The 25739-nt window shown below is 35.6% G+C and overlaps 1 protein-coding gene across 1 annotated transcript in view; it reads right to left on the bottom strand.

Moving 5' to 3' along the window:
- alpha-Catr (alpha-catenin related) overlaps positions 1–25739 on the bottom strand; it is a 233368-nt gene that overhangs the window by 135356 nt on the left and 72273 nt on the right. The window contains exons 5-6 of the mRNA XM_072536256.1: positions 12354–12591; positions 8558–8727 (exon numbers count right to left, since the gene is read on the bottom strand). Of these exons, the coding sequence (XP_072392357.1) occupies positions 8558–8727; positions 12354–12591 (408 nt within the window). The remainder of the gene's footprint in view (positions 1–8557; positions 8728–12353; positions 12592–25739) is intronic.

The raw sequence follows: 25739 nt of genomic DNA on the forward strand, positions 1-25739 counted from the left end.
ACGTCTGATATCATTACCGGTAAATATTTAGTAGATGTGCTACTCAATGACCAAAAAGTGAAAATGGAGGTTGACTCGGGCGCGAGTTAGTCAGTGATAAGCAAATCAACCTACCATAAAATTTTTAGTGAAAATCGACCTAAAATAGATAAATCCAGTGTTATTTTACGGGACTATCAAAACACAGTGATACCCACATTGGATAAGTGTCAAGTGGAGGTAAAGAGAGGTCCATCAGCGAGACTTCCTCTCATAGTCACGGAAGGAAATTGCACCAGTCTACTCGGCAGAAACTGGTTTGATAGTTTAGGTTTAAATAAAGCTGGTGTAAGTAAAATTTTATCAATGATTAATTATTCAGAAGAGTACCCAGATGTATTTAATACCGATTTGGGATCTTACCGGGGTCCCCCAGTAAGTTTTTTGTTGGACAAAAATGTAAAGCCGGTTATGTGTAAAGCTCGTAAAGTTCCATTTGCGCTAAAAGACAAAATCGAAGTTGAACTGGACAGGCTTATTGCAAAAGGGGTTTTAGAGCCGATTACGCACCCAAAATGGTGCACCCCAATTGTGACTGTGTGCAAAGAAAGCGGGTAGCTTAGGATTTGTGATGACTACAAATCCACATTGAATTTAGCGGTATATCCCGAACCTTATTCAGTTCCATCGGTACATGGTATCTTATCCACACTTGCGGGCGGTAAAGTTTTTGCAAAATTGGACACGGCCCAAGCTTATCTGCAGTTAAGTGTCAACCGCAAAGCTGCTGAAGCACAAACAATAATCATGCATAAAGGGGCTTTTAAATGCAATTATTTACAGTTCGGTATATCAGTGGCTCCACAAATTTTTCAAAAATTCATAGACACTAGATTAAAGGGTATTTCTGGTGTACTACCTTATTACGATAACATTTTAATAGTCGGTAGCTCAGAAATAGACTTGTATTCAAAAGTACGCGCGGTATTATCGCGTTTCCAGGAATTTTGCGCAAATTTGCATTTGCCCAAAGAAAAGTGCGTTTTTCGAACAAAAACTATAGAGTTTCTTGGTTTTCAAATTGGTGAAGACGGTTTACACCCCACTAAAGACAAAATCGCGGCCATAAATAATGCGCATGCGCCAACCAATAAAACCGAGTTGCAAGCTTTTCTTGGACTTTTAAATTTTTATCATGTTTTTGCGTGATATTCGTGAGTTTTAACTCTTTGACGAAAAAAGAACCGGTTTCCGTTTTTTATTAACTTTTCGAACTCTCCGTGATTTTGGGCTCCATCTGGACCTCCAGAATTTCCAGGGAGATCAGAATAAAGAAGCAGAAGTAAATAAATGTGGTAAGCTAATAATTTTTATTCATATTCAGACTCCTCTTTACCTATTAAATCCTTTTGTGAAAATAATAGTCAAGAGTAAGTATTATTTACTTATTATTTTTTACTGATAAGAATATAATTAAGAAAGAAAAATAGTAAATAGATAAAAAAAATGACTTCACCAAGTACTTTAAATGCTACTATTATTGTACCTAAGTTAGATATCGCAAATTTAGCCATTATACCTCGTTTTGATGGCAATATCAATAAACCTTATATATTTAAAAATGGTACCGAATCAATCTTACAACATTATTTTGATACAACTAATCCTAATAGCTTTCAAAATTGTTTATTATTGAACGGTATATTAGTTAATCTTAAACAAAAGCCAAACGAATCACCATATCAATTTCATGAAAAGGTGCTAGATTTATTAAATTCTATTTGTAACTATATAGATTTACACCATCTTGGTCAGGAACGTACATACAAACGAGATTTCTTTAACAAACAAGCATTGAAAATATTTTTAGCAGGTTTAAGAGAACCTTTAGGACCCATAATTCGTGCAATGAGACCACAATCTATCGAGTAAGCTATACAATGCATTAAAGAAGAAGATAATATTAAATATTATCAAAAAAGTCAAAACTTTAATAATAATAATAATAATAGTAACAAATATTCCAGAAAATCAAAGTATAACTTTCATTTAAATTCCCAAATAAATTCTCGCAACGATAGACATTTTCAACCTTCACAATCACATCAGTATCAAAGAAACACTCCCCAAAACTATCAGTATAATGTCCAAAATTCTAATAGGCCAACTCAAAATGTTTGGCGACCAAATCCAAATTTTGTTCCTAACAGATCCACTAATATGAGTACAACTACTAGAAATAGTACTCCCCAATTCAGGAATAATTTCCGCAACCCTAGAAATCCAAATCAAAATTTTACATTCGAAGAAATATATAATACCGAATACGAATCCAATAATTATAGTGATCAACAAAATAGTCCTCAGACTTCTCACCAACAAGCTTATGATATTGTTAACGAAGAGCATCATCAAAATTTTCAAGACAGCATTTTTCAGAACCAGCCGACTTAATAGAATTAAATTTTTCCACAAATAAAAGAGAACTGCCATATATTCAGATTCATGATCCTCCATTAAAGTTACTGGTAGATACAGGCTCCTCTAAATCTTTTTTTAAACCCCGAAAAAGCTGACCTTTTCTACAAAAATTATATGTTTCCGCAGTATTTCAAAGTACAAAAAAGGGCTTTTGTGCAGAAATCCCCATTTTTTCAGAATTTATTCAGAAAGTTAAAATTAAGTTCCATCTTTTTGATTTTCATAGAAGTTTCGATGGTCTTTTAGGACTAGATAACATAAAATATCTTAATGCTAAGTTAGATTTCGTAAATTCCCAATTAACTACTCCATATTCTAGTATACCTATAACATACTATAAATCTGACCTAAAAATAATTTTCAAACAAAAATTGGACCACTTATCTTGTAGTGTAGCCAAAATTCCAGTTTCTCAAAAATCAGGATGTATATTTATCCCTGACCAAAGTATTCAAAAATGTGAAATCCCTGCATGTCTCTCGAACGCAATAGATGGTTTTGCTCTAGTCGAAATCTATAACTGAACCCAAGATGAAATTTTTGTTGATGCTCCAATTGATACTGTTCCTTTTGACAAAAATTGTCATGAATTATTCCATGCGGACATAGTGCCTGCTGACGAAATCGAAAAATTTAATATTGAAAATTTAATCCGTACGTCTCATATAAACTCTGAAGAAAAACAAAATATTCTAAAAATTTGTAATAAATATTCTAATCTTTTTCATAGCGAGGACAAACCTCTTACATTTACAAATAGAGTTAAGCATTTTATAAAAACTAAGGATGAACTACCTATTTATAGTAAATCGTATAGATAACCTTTTGTTCATAAACCAGAAGTAAATGGTCAAATAAACAAAATGTTAGAACAAGGAACTATTAGACCAAGCAACTCACCTTGGTCTTCGCCTATCTGGGTAGTACCCAAAAAAGCAGATGCATCAGGAAAAAAATGGAGAATTGTCGTAGATTATAGAAAACTGAACGAGAAAACAATTCCAGACAAATACCCATTACCAAATATTATCGATACACTTGATAAATTTGGCAGATGCAACTATTTTAGTACACTTGATCTAGCTAGTGGTTTTCATCAGATTGAGATGCACCCAGATGATATTCCCAAGACAGCTTTCAATGTTGAGAATGGACATTATGAATATGTTCGTATGCCATTTGGACTCAAGAATGCTCCTGCAACTTTTCAGAGAGTTATGGACGATATTCTGCGAGGTCTTCAAGATGACATCTGTCTTGTTTATTTAGACGATATAATTATTTTTTCTACCTCACTACAAGAGCATATTGTAAATTTAGAAAAAGTTTTTAAACGTTTACAAGCCAATAATTTTAAAATACAACTAGATAAGTGTGAATTTCTAAGAAAAAAAGTAGTCTATCTTGGTCACATTGTAACTACAGAAGGTGTAAAACCAAACCCAGATAAAATTAATTCAATTATCAAATATCCAATTCCTAAAACAGCACGCGAAATAAAAGGATTTTTAGGATTGCAAGGATATTACAGGAGATTTATAAAAGATTTTGCCAGAATAACTAAACCATTAACGAAATGTTTAAAAAAGGATGCTAAGATAGAACACACTCCAGAATTTGTAAAATGTTTCGAAGATTACAAAAATCTATTAATTAATGAACCTATACTTCAGTATCCAGATTTTGATAAAGATTTTATATTAGATATAGAACTACTTTTATATAGATTTTATATAGAACTACTGATGCAAGTAATGTAGCAGTAGGAGCCGTATTATCTCAATTGGTAAATGGTCAAGATAAACCAGTAGCTTATGCATCGAGAACATTAAACGAGTCCGAACAAAACTACAGTGTTATAGAAAAAGAACTTCTTGCGATAGTATGGGCAACTAAGTATTTTAGACCTTATCTATTTGGAAGACAATTTAAAATTATGACAGACCATAAACCTTTACAGTGGCTTATGTCTTTAAAAGAACCAAATTCACGATTAGTGAGATGGCGTTTAAAATTAGAGGAATTTGATTACATAATCGAATACAAAAAAGGAAGTTGCAATGCAAATGCAAACTCCCTATCTAGAATAGAGATTCATTGTAATGAATTTTTAAAATACATGGAAGAACACAATAAGACTCAGACAAGGAACGATGATGATAGCGTTTCGATGGCTGTAAATATCGACGACGACATTAACGAAGAAAACCTAGAACAAGGAAAGGACCAAGATAACGACATTGAAGATAATGATGATGATGGAGAGACTGTACATACTAGTATAGAAGATACAATACTAGGAATGCTCATTTCTGATAAATATATCAATGTTTTTGATCACCAAATTGTAATTGATTTTGTTTTACAGTCAGCTGCTAAACCAAAAATTGAAAAAATATTTATAGACTTAAACTAAATAGACCTATAAACAGAAAAATACTTTATAGCCAAATTTCAAAAAATAATATTGTACAAGAAACTATGAATATATTTAAAAATTACATTGACCCAAAATACAAATATGCTGTGTACTTCAAAGAAGACACCTTTATACCAGAAATATTAGAAACGTTGAAAAACACATTTAAAAATTCTGCCTACAAGTTAATAAAATGTAACAGCATCTTAAAATATTTGGTAGACAAAGATGAACAGCACGAAAAAATAAGGTTATTTCTTGAAGGAAAAACCAATCACAGAGGTATTCTAGAAACAGAAACTAGAATCAAACGTACCTACTATTGGCCAGGAATAAAACAAGATGTAACAGATTTTATAAATAATTGTAATATTTGCCAAGTAAATAAATATGATCGTAATCCGCCAAATCAAAAATTAATGATTACACCCACAGCTACAAAACCGTTTGAAATAATATTTGCAGATACTTTTCAAGTTTCTTACTATAGGCCAAAAGTTTCTTACTATAATAGACACATTTTCTAAATACGGTGAAGCATACCCACTTTCAGCTTTGACAAGTACTGAAATTGTAAGAGCTTTTCTAACCTTCATGACACATCACGGAATTCCTGATCTCGTAACTATGGACCTAGGCATCGGACACTCCCGTATAAGCCCCACGTAAGTGTTTAAACAGACTAATAATTCTTCTTTTTCTTTAAAAAATTTTACAAACTTTTCTAAGTGTAAATTTTAAGTATTTTAATTTTTACAACTATATTGGAAGATTGCAGAAATCAATTTTACCTAATTTCATTTACAAGTAATATATTTTCAGTTCAAAAGTTTTTTTGGTCCTTCTGGCAACTTCCCAATAGAAGTGTAAAAACTTAGAATAATTTCGAGGCTGATTTAACCGGCGAAAAGATTGGATTATACCTCGAACACCTCGAAAACAAATTATTATACTTTTACGTTACATTTCTTAAAAATTTTAAACATTTTTCCTTGCAGGAATATTGGCATAACATGTATTTTTCAAGTAAAACTATATATTTTATATTATCGTTACAGCTCTAAGAGTGTCATAATCATTTCAAGTTTTATAAATATTTCATGCCTTAAAATATTGTACAAGGCGCATTTCAAACTTGGACAGACACTCTGCGGTAACCAACCAAATAGGTTTCACGAATTTATGCACTTGGGTAGATACCAAGTCGATATTCCACCTTTTAACAATTTTAACACTGTTTATTAATTGTAACTTTATCACAATTTCTTTGTTTTTATATATGTCCAATTCTAACCTTTGGTTTATAACCTGAACATTTAATGTTTTAATTATGACTATTTTTATTTGAATAAATGGCCTAGTGATAAGAATTTTTCTTTGCCACATTTATGTATTGTAATTATATTGTATCAATGTTTTACATATGTACACTAATTACTAATTCATATATGTTTACTGAAAAAAAAAATGTAAATTTTCTTGATTTTTCAATAAAAAAACACCCTACCAATAGGTCTTCGGAGGGGAGGGAGTGTCGCCAAGGTCGCCAATCACGACAAATATTGTTACTTTGGCCGGTCAACCACAGCGCATGTTATTAACTGCGCCGTCATTGGCCTCTCGCGGAAATGTGCTGCAAATGCTCAAACACGATGTGTATAAAAGGGCAGCACATTTTCCGATCGGGATCCAGTCATTCTTCACTACTAGCACCGTTAGACCTTGTTGGCTCGGTGTGCTACTACGCCACCTTTGAGTTTTATTAATTAACCAATATCCTGCTATCGTCGAAGACGTCGAAATTCAAGAATAATTATCCAAGAATAGTTATAGAACTTAGAAGTTAAATCATCATCAAGTGTGCAAGACCCGGCGTGTCGACTACAAAACGCTTCCTGTAGTAGAACACGATTTCCTGAGATAGAAAAGACATTGGTCTTAGAACAATTTCAAATTGTGTCGAACTGACCACAGCGTTATTTGGGCCTGTCATGGTAAAGAGCGAATGAAAGCCCCGATGGGGACTTGTAATTGCTTTTCCGTTCAGGTTGAGTTGCAATAACACTTCGTCTCCAGAACCTTATGCAAATAGTAAATATAAGAAGTACTGTTAGCGAAAGGTAGCAATACGAAGCGACTGGCAACAGGAAGAGTCGACATTGCCGGCATTATTGTACCTCTCTTGAGGAGAGGGAACGCGGCTATACGAAGCGAGAAGGCCGACATCTCTGTGGAATTGAGGCATACACCACGCATCAGAATTCTAACACAAATTTAAGTCATTGTAAGAAATATTGTCTGTAAGAAATTTCGAACTGTTAGAGAATTCTGAGATTGCCGGTGGCCCCTCACCTACCACAAAGGCTCGGCTGAACTTCTTGCCCGTAGAGGCCGGTATCTCAATTTAACTCCTTATAACGAAGATGGACTCTCGAAACCTGAGATCATCTTCAAGAGCGGCGGCCGTAGATCGTCCAGAAACCCCTGAAAACCAGGAGGACGCTACGACCGTACGACATTCTCAGCATTTTAGAATAGAACAAAAGTAATACAACGCCAGTATAGAAACTTTAGAAGCGATAGAAAAAGAAAATTGTAAATATGATGACGGCCAACGTCTGAATAGGGACGCGGCATCTATAGAAGAAGATAAAAGCCAATAAGATATGTAGCAGCCATAACAAAGCATTTTGTGGTGTTAAATTATTATCTTTAAGTTGTTTTAATAAGAATAAACTATTAATTATGCTTATCCACAGATTTTCAGTGATTTACCGCACAAATATCGCAACTAAGAATTATTATGCAGCTGACTTATAAAATGCGATTATCTCGAAAACCGTTAAATTTTGAAGTTATTAACAAGTATACCTTTTCTTTGTAAAAATAATATGTCTTTATTATTTTTTAACACAATTAGAGCTAACTTAAAGAGCAAAGAAGATAAGCGCAAATTTATGCCCCACATGTGGCATTTGTGGTGCCTTTTTCAGTTACGTTAAAGTATTGTTACGAACATGCTTCCGGCATGGCCCATGTAACGGTTGCATCTCGAAAACGCTTCGAGATCGTTCACGATGTATCGAGTGCGAGAGAGAACAACCGGTCAGGTAGGCAAATTAGAGGTGGGACTACTTTGGATTGTTCTAGAATAATACTTTTGGTATATATATGTAACGGTGTTATGAGTTAGTTTTAGTTGATAAGAGAGTACCAAACTGTAAACTTATAAATAAATATATTTATATAAATTCGAACCGCTCGTTTTATTTAATCTCGCTACAGTATCTATAAAATTATAATTTATCCTGCTCAAAAGCATCCAATTGTAAATTGTTGTCCATAAATATTAACAAACGTAAAGATTATAGCGACAAATAAAATTTTACATTTCCACTTTAACACCCTGTATCTTTCTTAATATCAACATTTTATTAAAGCAAGTAGGCTTAAATCGTAATATTTTAAAGTGCAGAATCCACGGTTTCTGTTTGTACAATTACTTAAGGACCACCCTGTATAATAATATGAAAAATATTGATTTACTAGACAATATATTATAAATATGAATTTGGTGTACTCTTAGTTTATAAAATATTTATTTTTTTTTATTTCTTACTTGATAAAAATTGTGTAAATGATAACCCTGTAGTTATTACGTATACTCCAAATACTTACTACATTTGCATAAAGACCTAGAAGATGATCCAGTTCAGTTTTAAGTCGTTCACTACATTCTAAAATGGCTTCTCTATGTTCATGGCTAGTATAGGCACTGTCAGTGAAGTCCTGAGTTCTTTCTAAGACAGCCTCTAAAGCAGTCGGAAGTGTCTCTTGACAGGAAGGGTCTAAAAGATACAAGAAAATAAATTTTGTTTAACAAAAAGAGAAATTCAACGATTTCTACCTAGCGAAACCGAATTCAAATTTTTACCACTGTGTTTCCTAAAATTTGCGAAACAAACAGCTGGATAAATTACTCGACAAGGGAATCTAAAATTGCATTCCACATGCCGTTCATCCTGGTCAAAATTCGTAGTGAATTCAGTTTCTGGTACTCCAAACGAAGTAAGTAATAAAACATAATGACGGTATTAGATTTTTGTTTTGATACGTATTTCGACCTCCTTAGGTCTTGTCAGAACGGTATAGCCACTGCTCTGAACCAAAACAAAAATCTCTCCCGTCCTAGACAATAGTTATTAAAATAACTATATACGGACGTAACTACGCCATCTAAAAACAAAAAGAGACATCAAACGATTTCTACCTAGCGAAACCGAATTCAAATTTTTATCACTGTGTTTCCTAAAATTTGCGAAACAAACAGCTGGATAAATTACTCGGCAAGGGAATCTAAAATTGCATTCCACATGCCGTTCATCCTGGTCAAAACTCGTAGTGAATTCAGTCACTGGTACTCCAAACGAAGTAAGTAATAAAACATAATGACGGTATTAGATTTTTGTTTTGATACAGGGCAGCGACAACCGCTGATACGTATTTCGACCTCCTTAGGTCTTGTCAGAACGGTATTATGTTTTATTACTTACTTCGTTTGAAGTACCAGAAACTGAATTTACTACGAATTTTGACCAGGATGAACGGCATGCGGAATGCAATTTTAGATTCCCTTGCCGAGTAATTTATCCAGATGTTTGTTTCGCAAATTTTAGGAAACACAGTGGTAAAAATTTGAATTCGGTTTCGCTAGGTAAAAATCGTTTGATTTCACTTTTTGTTTTAATATGGCGTAGTTACGTCCGTATATAGATATTTTAATAACTATTGTCTAGGACGGGAGAGATTTTTGTTTTGGTTCAGAGCAGTGGCTATACCGTTCTGACGAGACCTAAGGAGGTCGAAATACGTATCAGCGGTTGTCGCTGCCCTGTATCAAAACAAAAATCTAATACCGTCATTATGTTAAATTTTGTTTACTTGATATTATGATGATATATTTTATTGGTATATATTGAGACCATTCAGATAACAGATATATTATTCAAATAATTGGTTGAAATAATAAATAAAACAAATCTTTTGCGAATCGTATTATCTACTATTTATATAATTTGTTTAAAATATTCTTTAAATTCTGATAAGGTTTTAAGCTTCCTGAACCAATTGCTAAAATATAGGCATTCATTTTGTAATAAACTCTACAGTATACTTTTTAACATACCAAAATATTATTATGTGAGTTGTCGAATCGAATATAATATGTATACTTATGATATAAAAAGTAGTACCTACTTAACAAAATTTTTATACACATATATTTTATGTAGTCTTCATAACACTCTAAACGGCGAAAAATGAGCTGGCCTGGATTTGATATCCAAACTCGTAAATGTAATATACTGTTTACAGAGTATAATGGAAAAATCTTGTATCAGAATTTTAAATGTGTATACCCCTGCAACGTTGTACCTAATGTGATATCATTTAGGTTTTATGATCCAGTTATCCAGCGGTATTGTAGAAATATTCAGCAAGATTTTTCGGAAAATGTGTGAATTATGCAAAGTGTTTTGTTAGGGTTATTTTTGTGGATATAAGTATATATACCAGAAAATTAGCAATAAAGCATGATAATATATAAACGTATATATATATATATATATATATATATATATATATATATATATATATATATATATATACTTTTGCCTGACTTTGGTTCTCTAAAATGTACTGTGATAGCCAAAAAGTCCCTCCCCTCATACCTTTTGAACATATTGAAATTTCAAGGAAGGAAATAAACGTCCGTAGGCTTCTCAACTAGTCACAATAGGTGACTTAGTGATCATAGATCACGTTAGAGAACCACCGTGACCGATAATCTTAAGTGAGACCTTATGTAAGTACTTGAAAGTACCTATTCAATCATACTAATTTTGTTTAGGTTTAAGCTGATTTGGTGAATAAATTAAATAAATACTTAAGTTGTGGTTTCGCATTTAATTAATAAATATTTAAAAACCAGTTCTTGTATTAAGTGTTAAAAATGTGCTTCATCTAGTTATTGACAGAAATGCACCCTATTAATAAACTCTTGTTCTACTTGTTCAAATGTGCCGGGGAAAATTACCCTACATTTTTCAACAATTAGTTGTTTTAAAATGTCAATACTGTCGGGTGCTGTAGCGTGAACACTAGATTTCAACTAACCCCACAAAAAAATGTAAGGGTGTGTCGTCTAATCCATCTACCACGATTTTTATCATCTAGGTAACGTCTTACTGCATAATAATAGTGTGCAGGATAACCATATTGTTAAAACCTTTTTTCCAATTTGCCGAATTCATCTGAATTACCTTCTAGAATTTTGAGAATTAACGGCTAAATTGCGTTTTGTCTCCAGACACACTTCACTGGTAAAGGTATCATTAAGAAAAATAGCCCCAATTATGTGGTTTTCCAAAATTCCTGAAAAACATTTACCTTTTCTGAAAATTGAGTATCTTTTCACGAAAGACGTGCAGAGTTGTGTCACTCCAATACCTCTCATTGTATATGTTAACATTTCCATTGAGAAAAAAGGTACCTTTGTCACTAAAACAAATTAATTTTATGTAATTTATCTGTTGGTTAATTTGATTGGACGTGTTTTCACAGAATTCTAGTCTTTGGTCAGGGTTATCCTCTGAAAGTTGGTGCACAATTTTTAAGTTGTATGAATAAAATTTATTTTTAGCCAACACTCGGTGTTCTATCCTTTCACTGTATCTACAAATAAATGCAACATGAAGAAGAAGTAGAGTTTCTGCATTCTACCATTTCTGCAATTATGTAAATTTTTTGTCATAACCAATTGTTGGTCGACCCGATCGTTTGGCATCTTGAACATGAACACTACCTGATTTTTTTTAATTTCCTTCGACAAATAAGACAAATAAGTCTTCGATATTAGGAGATCGGGGTACCTCTTATTGACAAGAAGTTTGGCTGCACGGAAATTGTTTTTACATTCACCAATTATTAAGACAGCTTCTACTTTGCTACAGTACGTACCATTCTGCCTATGAAATTATTTAAGCGTATCTTTAAATCATAATTAAACTAAATTATCAACACTTGTGCAAGAATTTAGCAAAGTAAAAACAACTAGAGAATTGAAAAACGTCAACTTGTTTGACAAATATCAGAGACTGACGTTACAATCTTTAATAATTAAATGCAAAACTATAATTTTAGTATTTATTTAATTGATTCAGCTTAAACAGCTTAAAATCAGCTTAAACCCAAACAAAATTAGTATAATTGAATAGGTGTGTTTAATATCTTTTAAAAAAGATATCATTAGCCATATGATCCCATGTAATTATTGATTACAGTGGCTCTGCAATGTCATCTATCAATATTACGTCACCTGTTATTACTAGTTGAGAAGCCTACGTCCGTTTAAAGACAGTAAAGAAAAAGAAAAAATAAATTAATGTATTCTAGGTAATTCCTTGCCAATACTTACCCATAGAGATTTTACTATGTTCGAGGAGATATTGCAAATGCTGTATACAGGCATATGCCGTTCCTCTGTCACTTTCGCATAGTCCTTCTCTATGAACTGATTGAACACTTGAATCGGCACTATTTAAGACACCGTCTTTCACTACATAATGAATAAGATCCATGGCTCTTCTCATTTGGCAGAATACGGTATCACGATTTTCTCTTGCAGATGTACATTCTGGATGCCTCAAGCTTGTCTAAGCAAATAAAAATAAAATTATATTAACAATTTTAAAAGTAAGTAGAAATAATAAATGCAATCAAATTAAAAAAAAAGTGTTTATATATAGTGTCGTGAAATCATTGGCAAACTTAATTTTGAATTTTTCTAAATTTGAAACAAAATCAAACTTCCTGATTTTCGAGTACGAGTACGAGTAACGACCTTGAAATAAGGTGCTTAAAGAGCTTTAGTTGCAGAGGAATATGCGAGGCAAAATCCAGCGCAGCTATTTCATTAGTTTAGATTTACCTTCGCTACGCTGCGCCGCTTAGTCGTCAGAGATCGGGGTTCCCTTTGTTGGTTTCGCTAATTGCGAGATTCGTCTGTAATTCGTAATTTTTGTATGCAAAAGGAACTGTACCTGTGGATAACCATCCTCATTTGCTAGGTGTATGTTCGTTAAATACGTCTGAAAAGCATGCAGAGTGTTTATTGTCAATCGGAAGGAAGTCCACAATAAAGAACGGAGTAAAAAACTGTCAGTTTCAGAGGCATATATCGAGATGGTCCAACGCAAAATGCTTTAAAATAAAAGGATTACTGTTCATAATCTTGTTGCTTGAATTCCTAGTAGAGTTTAAGTTACAGTGAAAAGAGCTTTTACTGAAAAATTGGGGTGTCACAAGTGTAGTGATCGATAAATATCCCGGTTATATAAAGAACACAAGCCGAATCGTTTTGTTCGCCAGTTTCTTGAAAAGTGTAAAGCATATAACTTTATTGCTGACTCTAGCCCACAACGCACTACGTCACGCCTCCCTTTATACGCAGGAACTTTTAGATGGATAGTCATGCCTCACCCACCATGTATCACACCAACTCAGTCCAGATCTTACACCAAATGACTTTATCACTTATTCCCCAAATTACAGGAGTGGTAGAGTTGTCAACGCTTTGGAGCATTATCTACAAACATGATAAGAATATAGTGTTACGATAAATATCATGGCCTAAAAATAACCGTAAATATATTATGACTAATTCACTAATATGTTGTAGATTGTACGAGGGAATTCTACCAGCTGGCAGAAAGAAAACCGGTCAGACGATGACCTTCTAGTATACATTAGAGGGGTTCTCCTGAATTCTAGGCCAGTTGTGGTTTCATATATAATAATGGATTTTTCATTCAAGGAGTTAGTTAATTCTGAAGACCCGCGGCCGCGATTTTAATTGTTACGTTCGCCTTTAAATAAATTATGTATTATTGAGTAGTTAAATAAATTAATATAAGTTATCGTGCTTTTTAAAAAATTAAAATAAGAACCTTTTAATAAAGACAAAAGACAACAGTTAAATAAATATCATAACAGTGGTGTCACAAGTGGGATCGAACATAAATTAGACTTATAATAATAAATTACAAGTGAATATAAAATAAATTGTGAAAATGGCTACGATTTCTGAGCTCACAGTTACGGATTTAAGAAGGCATCTTGAAGATAGGGAATTAGCTTCTACCGGAAAAAAGGCTGATTTAGTCCAACGACTAAAGAACGCTTTAAAAGAAGACGGTTTGGATCCGGAAACTTATATATTTGAAGATAAGCATGTTGCTGTTATCTCGTCGATTGCGAAAGTTTCTGGTGATGTGGCCAAAGTTTCTGGTGACATCGCATCATTGGAGAACAAAGTTTCTGGCGATATTTCAAAAGTTTCTGGTGACATCGCATCATTAGAGAACAAAGTTTCTGACGATATTTCGAAAGTTTCTGCTGATGTAGCCAAAGTTTCTGGTGATGTAGCCAAAGTTTCCGGCGACATCGCTTCGTTGGAAGACAAAGTTTCTAACGATATTTCTTCGCTGGAAAGCAAAGTCTCTGCTAACATCTCTTCGGAAATCTCTAAAGTCACTTCTGAGATGTCTGCCCTGGACGATAGAATATCTTCGTTAAAAAACCAAGTTGCTGCCGATATGTTGGCCTTCGAAGAAAAGATATGGAAAGAGATGGAAAAGACGCTGGAGGAAACAGGGACGGCAGAGAGAGGAAACAATCCAATTACAGTTGAGACAAAAGAAGACGAGACGAAATGTAAGTTGGAAATACGGCCGAAATTTGAAGGAAGTGGAGGTTCTGTCCATGTGAAAGTCCAAACTTTCGACGGAAAATCGTCATGGAATAACTACATGAAACAGTTCGAATCAGCTGCAAGAGCGAATGTATGGTCTGAAAAAGAAAAGGCTGTAAACCTGACTATCGCTCTTCGAGGAGATGCCTTAGATGTGCTTCAGACCATAGCCGTAGAAGAGACGGATGATTTCGAACAACTTAAGAAGAGGTTAAATATGCGATATGGCCACGAACATTTGGAGCATGTATATCAGTCGCAGCTTAAAAATCGTAGACAGAAGAAAGAGGAGGCTCTTCAAGAATATGAGGTAGATATTGCCAGATTAGTACGATATGTCTATCCAACAGCTCCCGAAGACATGATGGAAAAGTTGGCCGTTCAAACGTTTATTGATGGTCTTCGTGATCATGAAATGCAGAGAACACTGCGATTAGCTCGTCACAGGACGCTGGTTGATGTCTTATCCGCCGCCCTCGAATACGAGTCAGCTACACAGGCCTCTGGCGGATACCGTAAAGTTAGGACTGTAAAAGAGGAAGGAGATGAAGATAAACTTGACCAGCTCGTTAATATGATGAACATTATTACATGCAAGAAAACGAAGACCATAAAATCAAGAAACTCACCATCAGGAAAACCAGAACGAGTCGGCTTTAGGGGAGCAGCTTCGGCCCGGAACTTTTCCAAAGACCCTCTTATACTAATAGCCTCTTTGAAATGTCGTGAAGATAGTGTATATGTAGATGGAGAAATAAATGTTAAAAAGCATACGTTGTTGGTGGATACCGGAGCGACCAGAACCATTATACGCCCAACAGTTATAAACAGCCGTAAGAAACTGTTACCAACGAGGTTGCGACTTTGGACCGCTACAGGTGAAAACGCCAACATTCATGGAGAAATCCAGGTACAATTGGGAATTGGAGCAGAAAAGTTTGTCCATACTGTTATAGTTGCTGACATCGAAGAGGATGTTATATTAGGAATGGACGTAATGAATATGCATGGATTCCAATTGGATTTTAAGAATAAGGTAATTAAAGTTGGCAACGAGGAGGTATTTCTTCATCCACATAATGACAACACTGTGCAAGCAGCCATTACAGAAGATACAGTCGTGCCTGCTAGAAGCGAAACGATCATAGTTGCGCGACTACAGGGAATTGTAGACGAAGGGACACCTGTTATGATGGAGCCTTGGAACCACGACGATGAGGTTGGAAGTGGAATCATAATTGGAAAGGAATTGGTGACTTCGGCTAAAGAAATTCCTGTGAGACTTATCAATGTCAACGACTACCCAGTGACCATCAAGAAAGAGACAAAAGTAGGAACTTGTGTACCTGTGACATCCATAATCCATCAGGCGACAACACCTGATAATTCCAACGTCAAATTCGACCAAATGGTTGCAGTTGCAGGACAGTCTCTAAATCAGATGGAGAAAAGGAAATTAAGGGAATTTCTTCGGCAGTATCGTGATATTTTCGTACCGAAAGGAGGAAAGACGGGAAGAAATACCGTTGTTAAGCATAAAATTGATACTGGTAATGTTAAGCCAATTCGTCAAACAGCTCGACGATTACCACAGGCGAAAAGAGAGGAAGCTGAAACGATTGTTTAGGAAATGAAGAAAGACAGACTGGTGTAAGAAATGTACTATTTGTGTCACGAGTAACGGGCCTTACCGAAAAAGGAGAGCTCCTATGAGACAATATAATGTTGGAGCCCGTTTGAAAGAATAGCTTTGGATATCGCTGGGCCATTTCCAGAAAGTGAAAATGGAGGCAAGTACATGTTGGTAGTAATGGATTACTTTACTAAGTGGGTCGAGATTTACGCACTTCCAGACCAGAAGGCCGCCACCGTTGCAGATAAGTTGATCCAAGAATATATCAGCCGATTTGGAGTGCTTTTGAAGATACATAGTGACCAAGGCAGGAACTTCGAACGCGATCTATTCCAAGGAATATGCGATAGACTAAGCATGAAGAAAACAAGAACTACAGCATATCATCCGCAATATGATGGTAAGATAGAACGGATGAATAGGACAGTCGGCAAATATTTGACAAAGATGGTGTCCGATCATCAGCGAGACTGGGACCAATACCTTCCATTCTTCACAATGGCCTACAGATCTGCTGTTAACGAATCAACAGGCCAGACACCAGCCAGAGTCCTATGTCGACCTGGAGAAGATGTAGCAGGTGAAGATTATGCGATCGAATTACGAAGAAGAATGGACGATGTACATGAGTTGGTCCGTTCCCACCTTCAGATCGCTAGCGACCTAATGAAGAAACGGTACGATACACAAGTCGAAAAGGGTTGCTTTAAGAAGAACGACAAAGTCTGGCTGTATAATCCAAAGAAGCGAAAAGGTTGTTCTCCCAAATTGCAGCAGTTTTGGGAAGGTCCCTACCTCATTATGGAGAAGATCAACGATGTCATCTACCGAATAAGCAAGATTCCGAGGGGAAAGCCGATGATAGTACACCATAACCGGCTGGCGTCTTTCGAAGGTGACCACGACGTAGATGAAAAAGTGGAAGTAAACCAAGTCCAAGATGTGTCTGACCTCACGTTTGAGGAATTCATGGGTGCCTATGGAGGTACCGGTAAAGCAAGACATGGTGTTACCACTGAAGAAAAGCAAGATCTACTCGCGCTCCCCGATGACCACTCGCTGGCCCTTACCATCCCGGCCCGTATCAAAGACGCACCAGGGTTGGCATCCGGCTTTCGAAGGAAGTTTGGTCGAGTTGCAGAACTTCAATGCCAAGTGCCAGCTCCCGGTAAAACCTTGAAACTTCAAGATGCATCACGTTACCTTTTCTACTTGGTAACAAAAGACACTGCCCGTGACCAACTTACCTACCGAGATGTATGGGAAGTCTTACTTCAATTGAGAGAGCACGTACTAGAGTCCGACGTGCAAAAGTTAGCCATGCCAAAGTTGGAGTGCCGCCAATTAGATTGGAGGGTTATCCGAAATATGGTGGAAGAGATCTTTAAAGACACCGAAGTCCAGGTGTTAGTCTGTCGCAATCCGCATAGTTACTGGTGCGGAGAGAAAACCGTCCTGGAGGGATGCCGGTTTTCAACATCCCTTCAGGAAGATTCTTGTATGCTAACAGTGTCTCTTTCAGCGGTTTGTACTTGCTGTAAGTCCAATTGTTCCGCCAGCCTTCGAATGCTCAGTAATAGAAACTTAAATGGACTCTTAAATGTGATTTAGTCTGGCCTGTTGAATAGATTGATAGAGTGAAATAAAACAATAACTTGTTTAGCTAGAACTGTAATTGAAAAAGGGCAAGAAATAGAAACTTATAAACTGTGAGTGAATAACTAATCGTAAGGAACCTAATTAGAAAATTACAGTTTACGAACGAAAACACCATAACACTTCACATTAAGGGTTCCCGATATATTGCGTAACTTGCAATTGCGAACGTGGAGAAAAACTCTCCGAAACTTGAAAAGTAGGTCTAAACCCTACAACGATTGCTAATTCACTGGCTTCCCCTAGCTAGCCCCTCCGAAATAATTGTCTATGCATTTTGAAGGATCTACCTGTTTAAGGTCAATATGGGCGGAGATTAACATTCTAAGAAATAAGTCAATGCAGACAAGGGATTTATTTAGGTAACCGATGCGGCGGAAATATTTTTATTTGTTTTGAAATAGAATTATTTGGTTGGAGATTATTGTTCTCCAACATTCCCCCCGGCGTTAGAGCCTTGTGGTCTAACCTACTCTTCTTTATCTTGCCTAGGGAGAACCGAAATTTTAGAGATTGCCCTTGTAAATTGACCATTGATGGTCTTTAACTTGACCACTCTGACTTTGCCATCTTGACCGGGCATTGTATCAACTACCCGTGCTAGAGGCCATTTTAGAGGAGGTACATCGTCCTCTCTAAGAAGAACTAAGTCATTGATTTTTATGTTATCCCTTAGTCGGGACCATTTTGAAGAGTTTTGTAAGCGGTTTAAGTAGTCAACAGACCACTTTTTCCAGAAACTTTGTTGTACTTTTGCAATTTGCTGAAACACGGATAGTTTATTTTCCGGAATTTTTTCTAAGTTTTGCTCAGGATGCGCAGTCAGGCTGGAGCCTATTATAAAGTGCCCAGGAGTGAGAAAAGTGTAATCGGAAGGGTCGCTGGACATGGCACAGATAGGCCTTGAATTCATCACAGCTTCAATTTGAACCATGACAGTATAAAACTGTTCGAAAGTGAAAGAAGAAGAGCCTATTAGTCTACGCATATGATATTTAGCGCTTTTTACTGAAGCTTCCCAGATCCCAGCCCAATGAAGAGATCTAGGGGGAATAAACTTCCATGAGATTTGATTTTCAGACAGATATTCCACAATGGTTTGAGAATTTGACTTATTTTTAAAGAATTTGTATAAGTCGTAGAGTTGGTTTCTTGCACCAGAAAAACATGTGGCATTGTCACAGTAAATGACGGTTGGGTTACCACGTCGGGATATAAACCTTTTGAGTGTTAATAGAAAGGAAGAAGTTGTTAGATCAGAAACAACCTCAATGTGCACAGCTTTGGTCACCATGCACACGAAAATGGATATGTATGCCTTGACTTTTGGCGCTTTTCGGAGTGAAAAATATTTTAACAGAAATGGTCCACCATAATCTACACCTATTTTTTGAAAAGGTCTTGTTGTAATGGACAACCTATCTTCAGGTAAGTTACCCATTAGCTGTTGTGCAGGAGTGCACGAAAATCGGAAACATATGGTGCAGTTGCGAATAATTCGTTTTGCCTCCTTTAGACCATTGAGAGGCCAGAATTTCAACCGAAGGTTTGAGAGAACTGTTTGAGCACCAGCATGTCCCAATCTGATATGCTCATTTTTGATAATAAGATTGACGGTATGATTCTTGGATGGAAGTAGTATCGGATGTTTTTGCAAATAGTTTATGTCGGGACAGTTTGTAAGTCTGCCTCCAACTCTGAGAAAATTAGAAGAATCTACAAATGGTTTTAGTGAAACGATGTTTTTATTTGAAATAAATTTGTTATTTTTAAGCTCTGCAATTTCTTTTGAGAATGCATCACCCTGAATTTGTTTGATGATGAAATCCATAGCATAATTTAACTCCGCCACAGAAAGGGGTTCAGAAATTTTTTGTTTTTTACAATTAGAAATAAACCGAAATACGTACGCTACTGTACGTTTTAAGCGTGAAATATTTGAGAAACGTGAAAAAATGCTCATCCAGAAGTTTTCTACGTTAGAATTTACCACGAGGCCTATTTTTCGTTCCTCGGGCAGGTTTTCGAGAACTTTGTCATTTGCTAGATTGGAAACATTGAAACTTTTATCTCGTAAGCATTTAGGCCTTGCCACCAGAAATCGCTATTGAGAATTTCAGAACCAGACATTCCTCGAGAAAGAAGGTCTGCGGCATTTTGTGCAGACTTTATGTGAAGCTATGTAAAGTTTTGAGTCAACTCTTGGACAAGTGCTACCCGGTGAGCCACGAAAACAGACCACCGACTAGGGTGACTTTTACACCACGACAGAGCTACCTGGGAGTCTGACCAGAGGATGACTGAATAAATTTTACAGGTTGATTTTCAAAGATAGAAATTATTTTTGAAACAAGTTTTGAAAGGAGAACCATTGCGCACAGCTCAAGCCTAGGAAGTGTTACCGTCTTTAACGGAGTTATCCTTGATTTGGAAGAAACTAATGCACAGGATATGGTCTCATCGGCATAGAAAGTTCTCAGGTATACGCATGCGCCATAAGCTGCCAAGCTGCTGTCTGAAAATCCATGAAGCTCAACCTTTAGAATTACTTTTTCAGAAAAGTAGAAACGAGGAATTTTTAAATTTTTTAATTGTGACAAGTCCTGTAGAAACTTGTTCCAATCGTTTAGAATATTTTTGTCCGAAATTTTTGTGTCCCAGTGAATTTTTTGCAGACAGAGTTTCTGCGTAAGCATTTTGTCTTTAACAATGAATGAATTGATGAGTCCCAGAGGGTCGAAACATTGTGCTAATGCAGACAGGATTTTTCTTTTTGTTACTGGGGGGCAGAAATTATTTTCGGGGACGGAAATTGTCATTTGGTCTTCCGCAGGGTCCCATTTTAGGCCTAGAACTTTGCTGGAAGTAGAATCGAAATTTAGGTCATATTCCTGAGTAGTAGTTTTTGAATGTTTTGGATTGATTTTTTGTAGGAATATGGATGAATTTGAATGAAATTTATGTAATGTAAAACCATGGCGGTTTAGAACAGAACTTAATTGCTGAAGTATTTCGAGCAATTCTTCAATATTATTTGACCCACATAAACCATCATCTACGTAGAATTGGGTTTCGAGAAAATGTGAGGCCAATGGGAATTGAATTTTATTTTTATTTGAAATCTCTTGCAAGACTCTCGTCGCAAGAAATGGGGCGCTGTTCGTCCCGTATGTAACAGTATTAAGTTGAATACATTTTATAGAATCGTGGGTATCGTCCCTCCACAGAATATTTTGTAGAAAGCGTTGATCTTTGTTGATCCACGTCTGTCGAAACATTTTTTGAATATTACAGGAAAATATGAATTTGTATTGCCTGAAACGAACCAGAATATCGAATAGATCAGATTGCACCTGATACCCTTTTAATGAAATATCGTTCAGACTTTTTCCTGTAGAGCTTTTACAACTAGCATCCATGACGACACGCAAAGTTGTACTTTTATTTTGTTCGTTGATGACACACAAATGTGGAATAAAATATTTTTTGTCCGAATTTTCATTCACGAACGAAAGCGGTACATATTCAGCATGCCCTGAAGAAATATATGTGTCAATGAAGTTTTTGTACTCGAAAAATAATTTTTTATCTTTTTGGAATTTATTTTCGAGCGAGAGAAAATGCCGTTTGGCTATGGAAAATGAATCACCCAGTAATTGGTGTTCTTGTGCATTTTTTAATGGAATATCTACTTCAAAGCGTCCATTTTCAAGGATCTTTGTTGTAGTTTGAAATATTTTTTCGGCCAGCTCGTCAGCTTCCGACAGAATAGGTTTTTGAGAAAGTTCTTCCATGTTCCAAAATTTTGTGAGCAGCTTGTCCGTGCTACACGTAGAAAGTAGAGCAACCTCTCCAGAAACATTGTTTGCTACTGTGGGTGCCGTCAAGTGAGGAGCTATCACGCCGGCAATTAGGTACCCCAGATGCGAAGCCTGCAAGATTGGAAGCCTGGGGCCAAGAGGATTTATTTCCGGAAGAATTAGGTCGTAGTACAAATCTGCCCCAACCAAGATGTCTATTTGACTAGGTTTGTGAAAGGAATCATCGGCGAGAAAAACGTCCCCTGGAATTGGTAACTTTTTTGTAAGTATGCGGAACTGTGGAAGATTGCAAGTAATATTTTTTAAGATAGCACATGAAATTTTGAAAGACTTTTTATTATAGTTAGAATGCAATTTTATGTTGACCATCTTTTTTGAAACCGAATTATTTTGGCCTATGCCAGATATATTTAGAGAAATGTCATACGGCTTATAACCCAGCCTATCAGCGAGACACCGGGTACAAAAGCTATTCTGACTTCCTGTATCGAGTAACAATCGGGCCGTTAAAGGGTTCCCGTTTTTGTCGAAAATAGTGACTTTGGCCGTAGCAACAAGTATGTTTAAATTCTTTACGGACAAAGCAGAAAAAGCATTTGTAAAAGGTTCTTGCCCTTGAACAGAAGGACCTTGAAAATTTGAATTAGACGAATGCTCGCGTTCGTAATTGTTTGAATTTGTAGAAGTTGACGGACTTTCATTGTTATGAGTCGTAGAAAAAGTATAATTTTTACCCGAAATGTGAAGAACAGTGTTATGGCGCTTTTTGCATATGGTGCATCCATGTTTTGAGGAGCAGTTTTTAGAATTATGCCTACCTAGGCAGTTTAGGCAGAGATCTTTTGAATTTACGAATTTTATTTTTTCATCATGCTGAATGTTTTTGAAAAATTGACATTTATAAATTTTATGTCCTTGTTTTTTGCAGTAAATACAATAAAAGTCAGAAACTAAATTATTTGAAATATTATTTTTATTTGAATCCTCTGATGTGTTATTACTGTATGCATGATGTGAAACTTTTACGTTTTTGGTTTGCCTAGGATTTGTATTTTCCAGACTTTCCAGAACAATGCACCTTTTTTCTAAAAATTTAAGAAAAGCATCTAAATTTGGTACATCTGTATGATTTCGCTCAGTTTCAAAAAGTCTCCTTGTTGAAAAGTCTAATTTGCTTTGTAGCAGAAAAACTAAAATTATATCAATGAGCTCTGAACTTGAAAATTGCAAATTTTTTAGCAGTTGCATATTTTTTGTTACAGTTGTTAGAAAGCTTCTGAGAATCTGCGGTGAGCTGTTTCTCAGTGTAGGAATGTCTAGAATTTCTGTTAAATAAGAATTTATGATTGTGACCTTATTTTGATAGCGGTTTTTTAGAATATCCAAAGCAATTGAAAAATTTTCATTGGTGACTTTCAAAGAATCCACCAACTTTAGAGAATCACCTTTTAGGTAACTTTTTAAGTAAAGAAATCTTTGGATATCAGAAAGGGACTGATTTTTTATTATCAGTGTGTCGAATAGTTCATAGAAGCTTTTAAAATCGTTTACGTGTCCAGAAAATTTGTTTGTACTGATTTCTGGGAGTTTTACGGCCATTTGTTTAGTAGCGCTCCCTGTATTGGTAATTTCCAATGATTTAATTGAATTTTGAATTTTTGAAAGCGTCGCAAAATAATTTTCTTCAAACAAAGCACGATCAGACTCTTGAGAATCGTCCAGGAATTCAATTTCATCGTGTACGCTGTTGAAGTCAGAGAAAAGGTCTTTTAACCTATCTTCTCGTGTCTTGAAGGAGAAAATATCTTTTTCCGAGTCGTGGTTTATTTCTAGCCACGCTTGAATTCTACCAACAGAATCTAGTATAGACTGCTTCTTTTTTGTTAATTTATTTAAACCTTTATTGCTCATTGTAATAACTTTAATTTGTTTAAAAGAAAAGAGGTTAGTCTTTGTATGTGGGTATATTTTATTTTATAAAAACCCTTAAAAGGGCAACATTACAAGCACGAACGTTTTCGGAACAACTGTTCCATCATCAGGTTAAAATGCAGGTTAACATGCCTGAGCCACCAAAATATTTGGGTAAAAACCCTTTAAATTGAAAAATGTTACCAAAGATTGTACATGTTGTTTATAATATTATATGATGTTTAATATTTTAATTAGATTTTACTTCAGGTAACATACACCCATGCTTAAGTGAGTTCCAGTGTCCGGAGAGTAAACCTCTTCAAACGGACTACGGTTGGCAACTCTAATTTGTTTATTTTTAAATGAAATTGTTATTTATTTTTGAATTAATTAATTCTGAATTAATAATTTTGAATTTTAACAAGCATGCAATAACCTAAACTAAAAATTTAACCCTGAATAGTTCTTTAACAATGTTTGACTTTATAAGAACACTAATTTGCACTAGATTTTTGAAATAACTTTTTGAATTTATATAAAAAAGTTTGATTTGTACGTCACCCCTGGGTTCTTAGTACTTGAATGTGGGCTGCCTATCCCTCTCTGGAATCAGCTAGTCCTGGAACAGCATTTCTTGAAGTAATCACTGGTTTTCTTTAAACTATCACTGTTTTGTTTTGTTTATCAAATGTTTATTTGTCCGTAGAATAAACAACGCACTCACTATGTCTCTAGGAATTATTGTCTATCGACGAGAATATCCGAAACACACGAAACTTTTAACAAAGAATATAGACGCTCAATGTTTTTTTGAAAGCACAGAATTACAGAAACTTAAATTGAACGGTTTTAGGCCAGAAAGTCGGCTAGTAGGATCAAAATCCGGCTCGAAGTGAACAAATGGAGAGCTGCCGGTTTTCAACATCCCTTCAGGGAGGTTATCCGAAATATGGTGGAAGAGATCTTTAAAGACACCGAAGTCCAGGTGTTAGTCTGTCGCAATCCGCATAGTTACTGGTGCGGAGAGAAAACCGTCCTGGAGGGATGCCGGTTTTCAACATCCCTTCAGGAAGATTCTTGTATGCTAACAGTGTCTCTTTCAGCGGTTTGTACTTGCTGTAAGTCCAATTGTTCCGCTAGCCTTCGAATGCTCAGTAATAGAAACTTAAATGGACTCTTAAATGTGATTTGGTCTGGCCTGTTGAATAGATTGATAGAGTGAAATAAAACAATAACTTGTTTAGCTAGAACTGTAATTGAAAAAGGGCAAGAAATAGAAACTTATAAACTGTGACTGAATAACTAATCGTAAGGAACCTAATTAGAAAATTACAGTTTACGAACGAAAACACCATAACACTTCACATTAAGGGTTCCCGATATATTGCGTAACTTGCGATTGCGAACGTGGAGAAAAACTCTCCGAAACTTGAAAAGTAGGTCTAAACCCTACAACGATTGCTAATTCACTGGCTTCCCCTAGCTAGCCCCTCCGAAATAATTGTCTTTGCATTTTGAAGGATCTACCGGTTTAAGGTCAATATGGGCGGAGATTAACATTCTAAGAAATAAGTCAATGCAGACAAGGGATTTATTTAGGTAACCGATGCGGCGGAAATATTTTTATTTGTTTTGAAATAGAATTATTTGGTTGGAGATTATTGTTCTCCAACACGTCCCTTGTCATTTTTATACAACTGGAAGTTGTAAAAGAGGGTCCAGTTGCCGATACCAGCATACCGTTCCGGTTCCAGTCCCGACAAGGTTCCAGGAGGAACCATAATTTAAGAGGGGGGCAATGTTACGATAAATATCATGGCCTAAAAATAACCGTAAATATATTATGACTAATTCACTAATATGTTGTAGATTGTACGAGAGAATTCTACCAGCTGGCAGAAAGAAAACCAGTCAGACGATGACCTTCTAGTATACATCAGAGGGGTTCTCCTGAATTCTAGGCCAGTTGTGGTTTTATATATAATAATGGATTTTTCATTCAAGGAGTTAGTTAATTCTGAACCCGCG

Source organism: Diabrotica undecimpunctata, chromosome 6 (assembly GCF_040954645.1).
Source record: "Diabrotica undecimpunctata isolate CICGRU chromosome 6, icDiaUnde3, whole genome shotgun sequence".
NCBI classification, from domain to species: domain Eukaryota; kingdom Metazoa; phylum Arthropoda; class Insecta; order Coleoptera; family Chrysomelidae; genus Diabrotica; species Diabrotica undecimpunctata.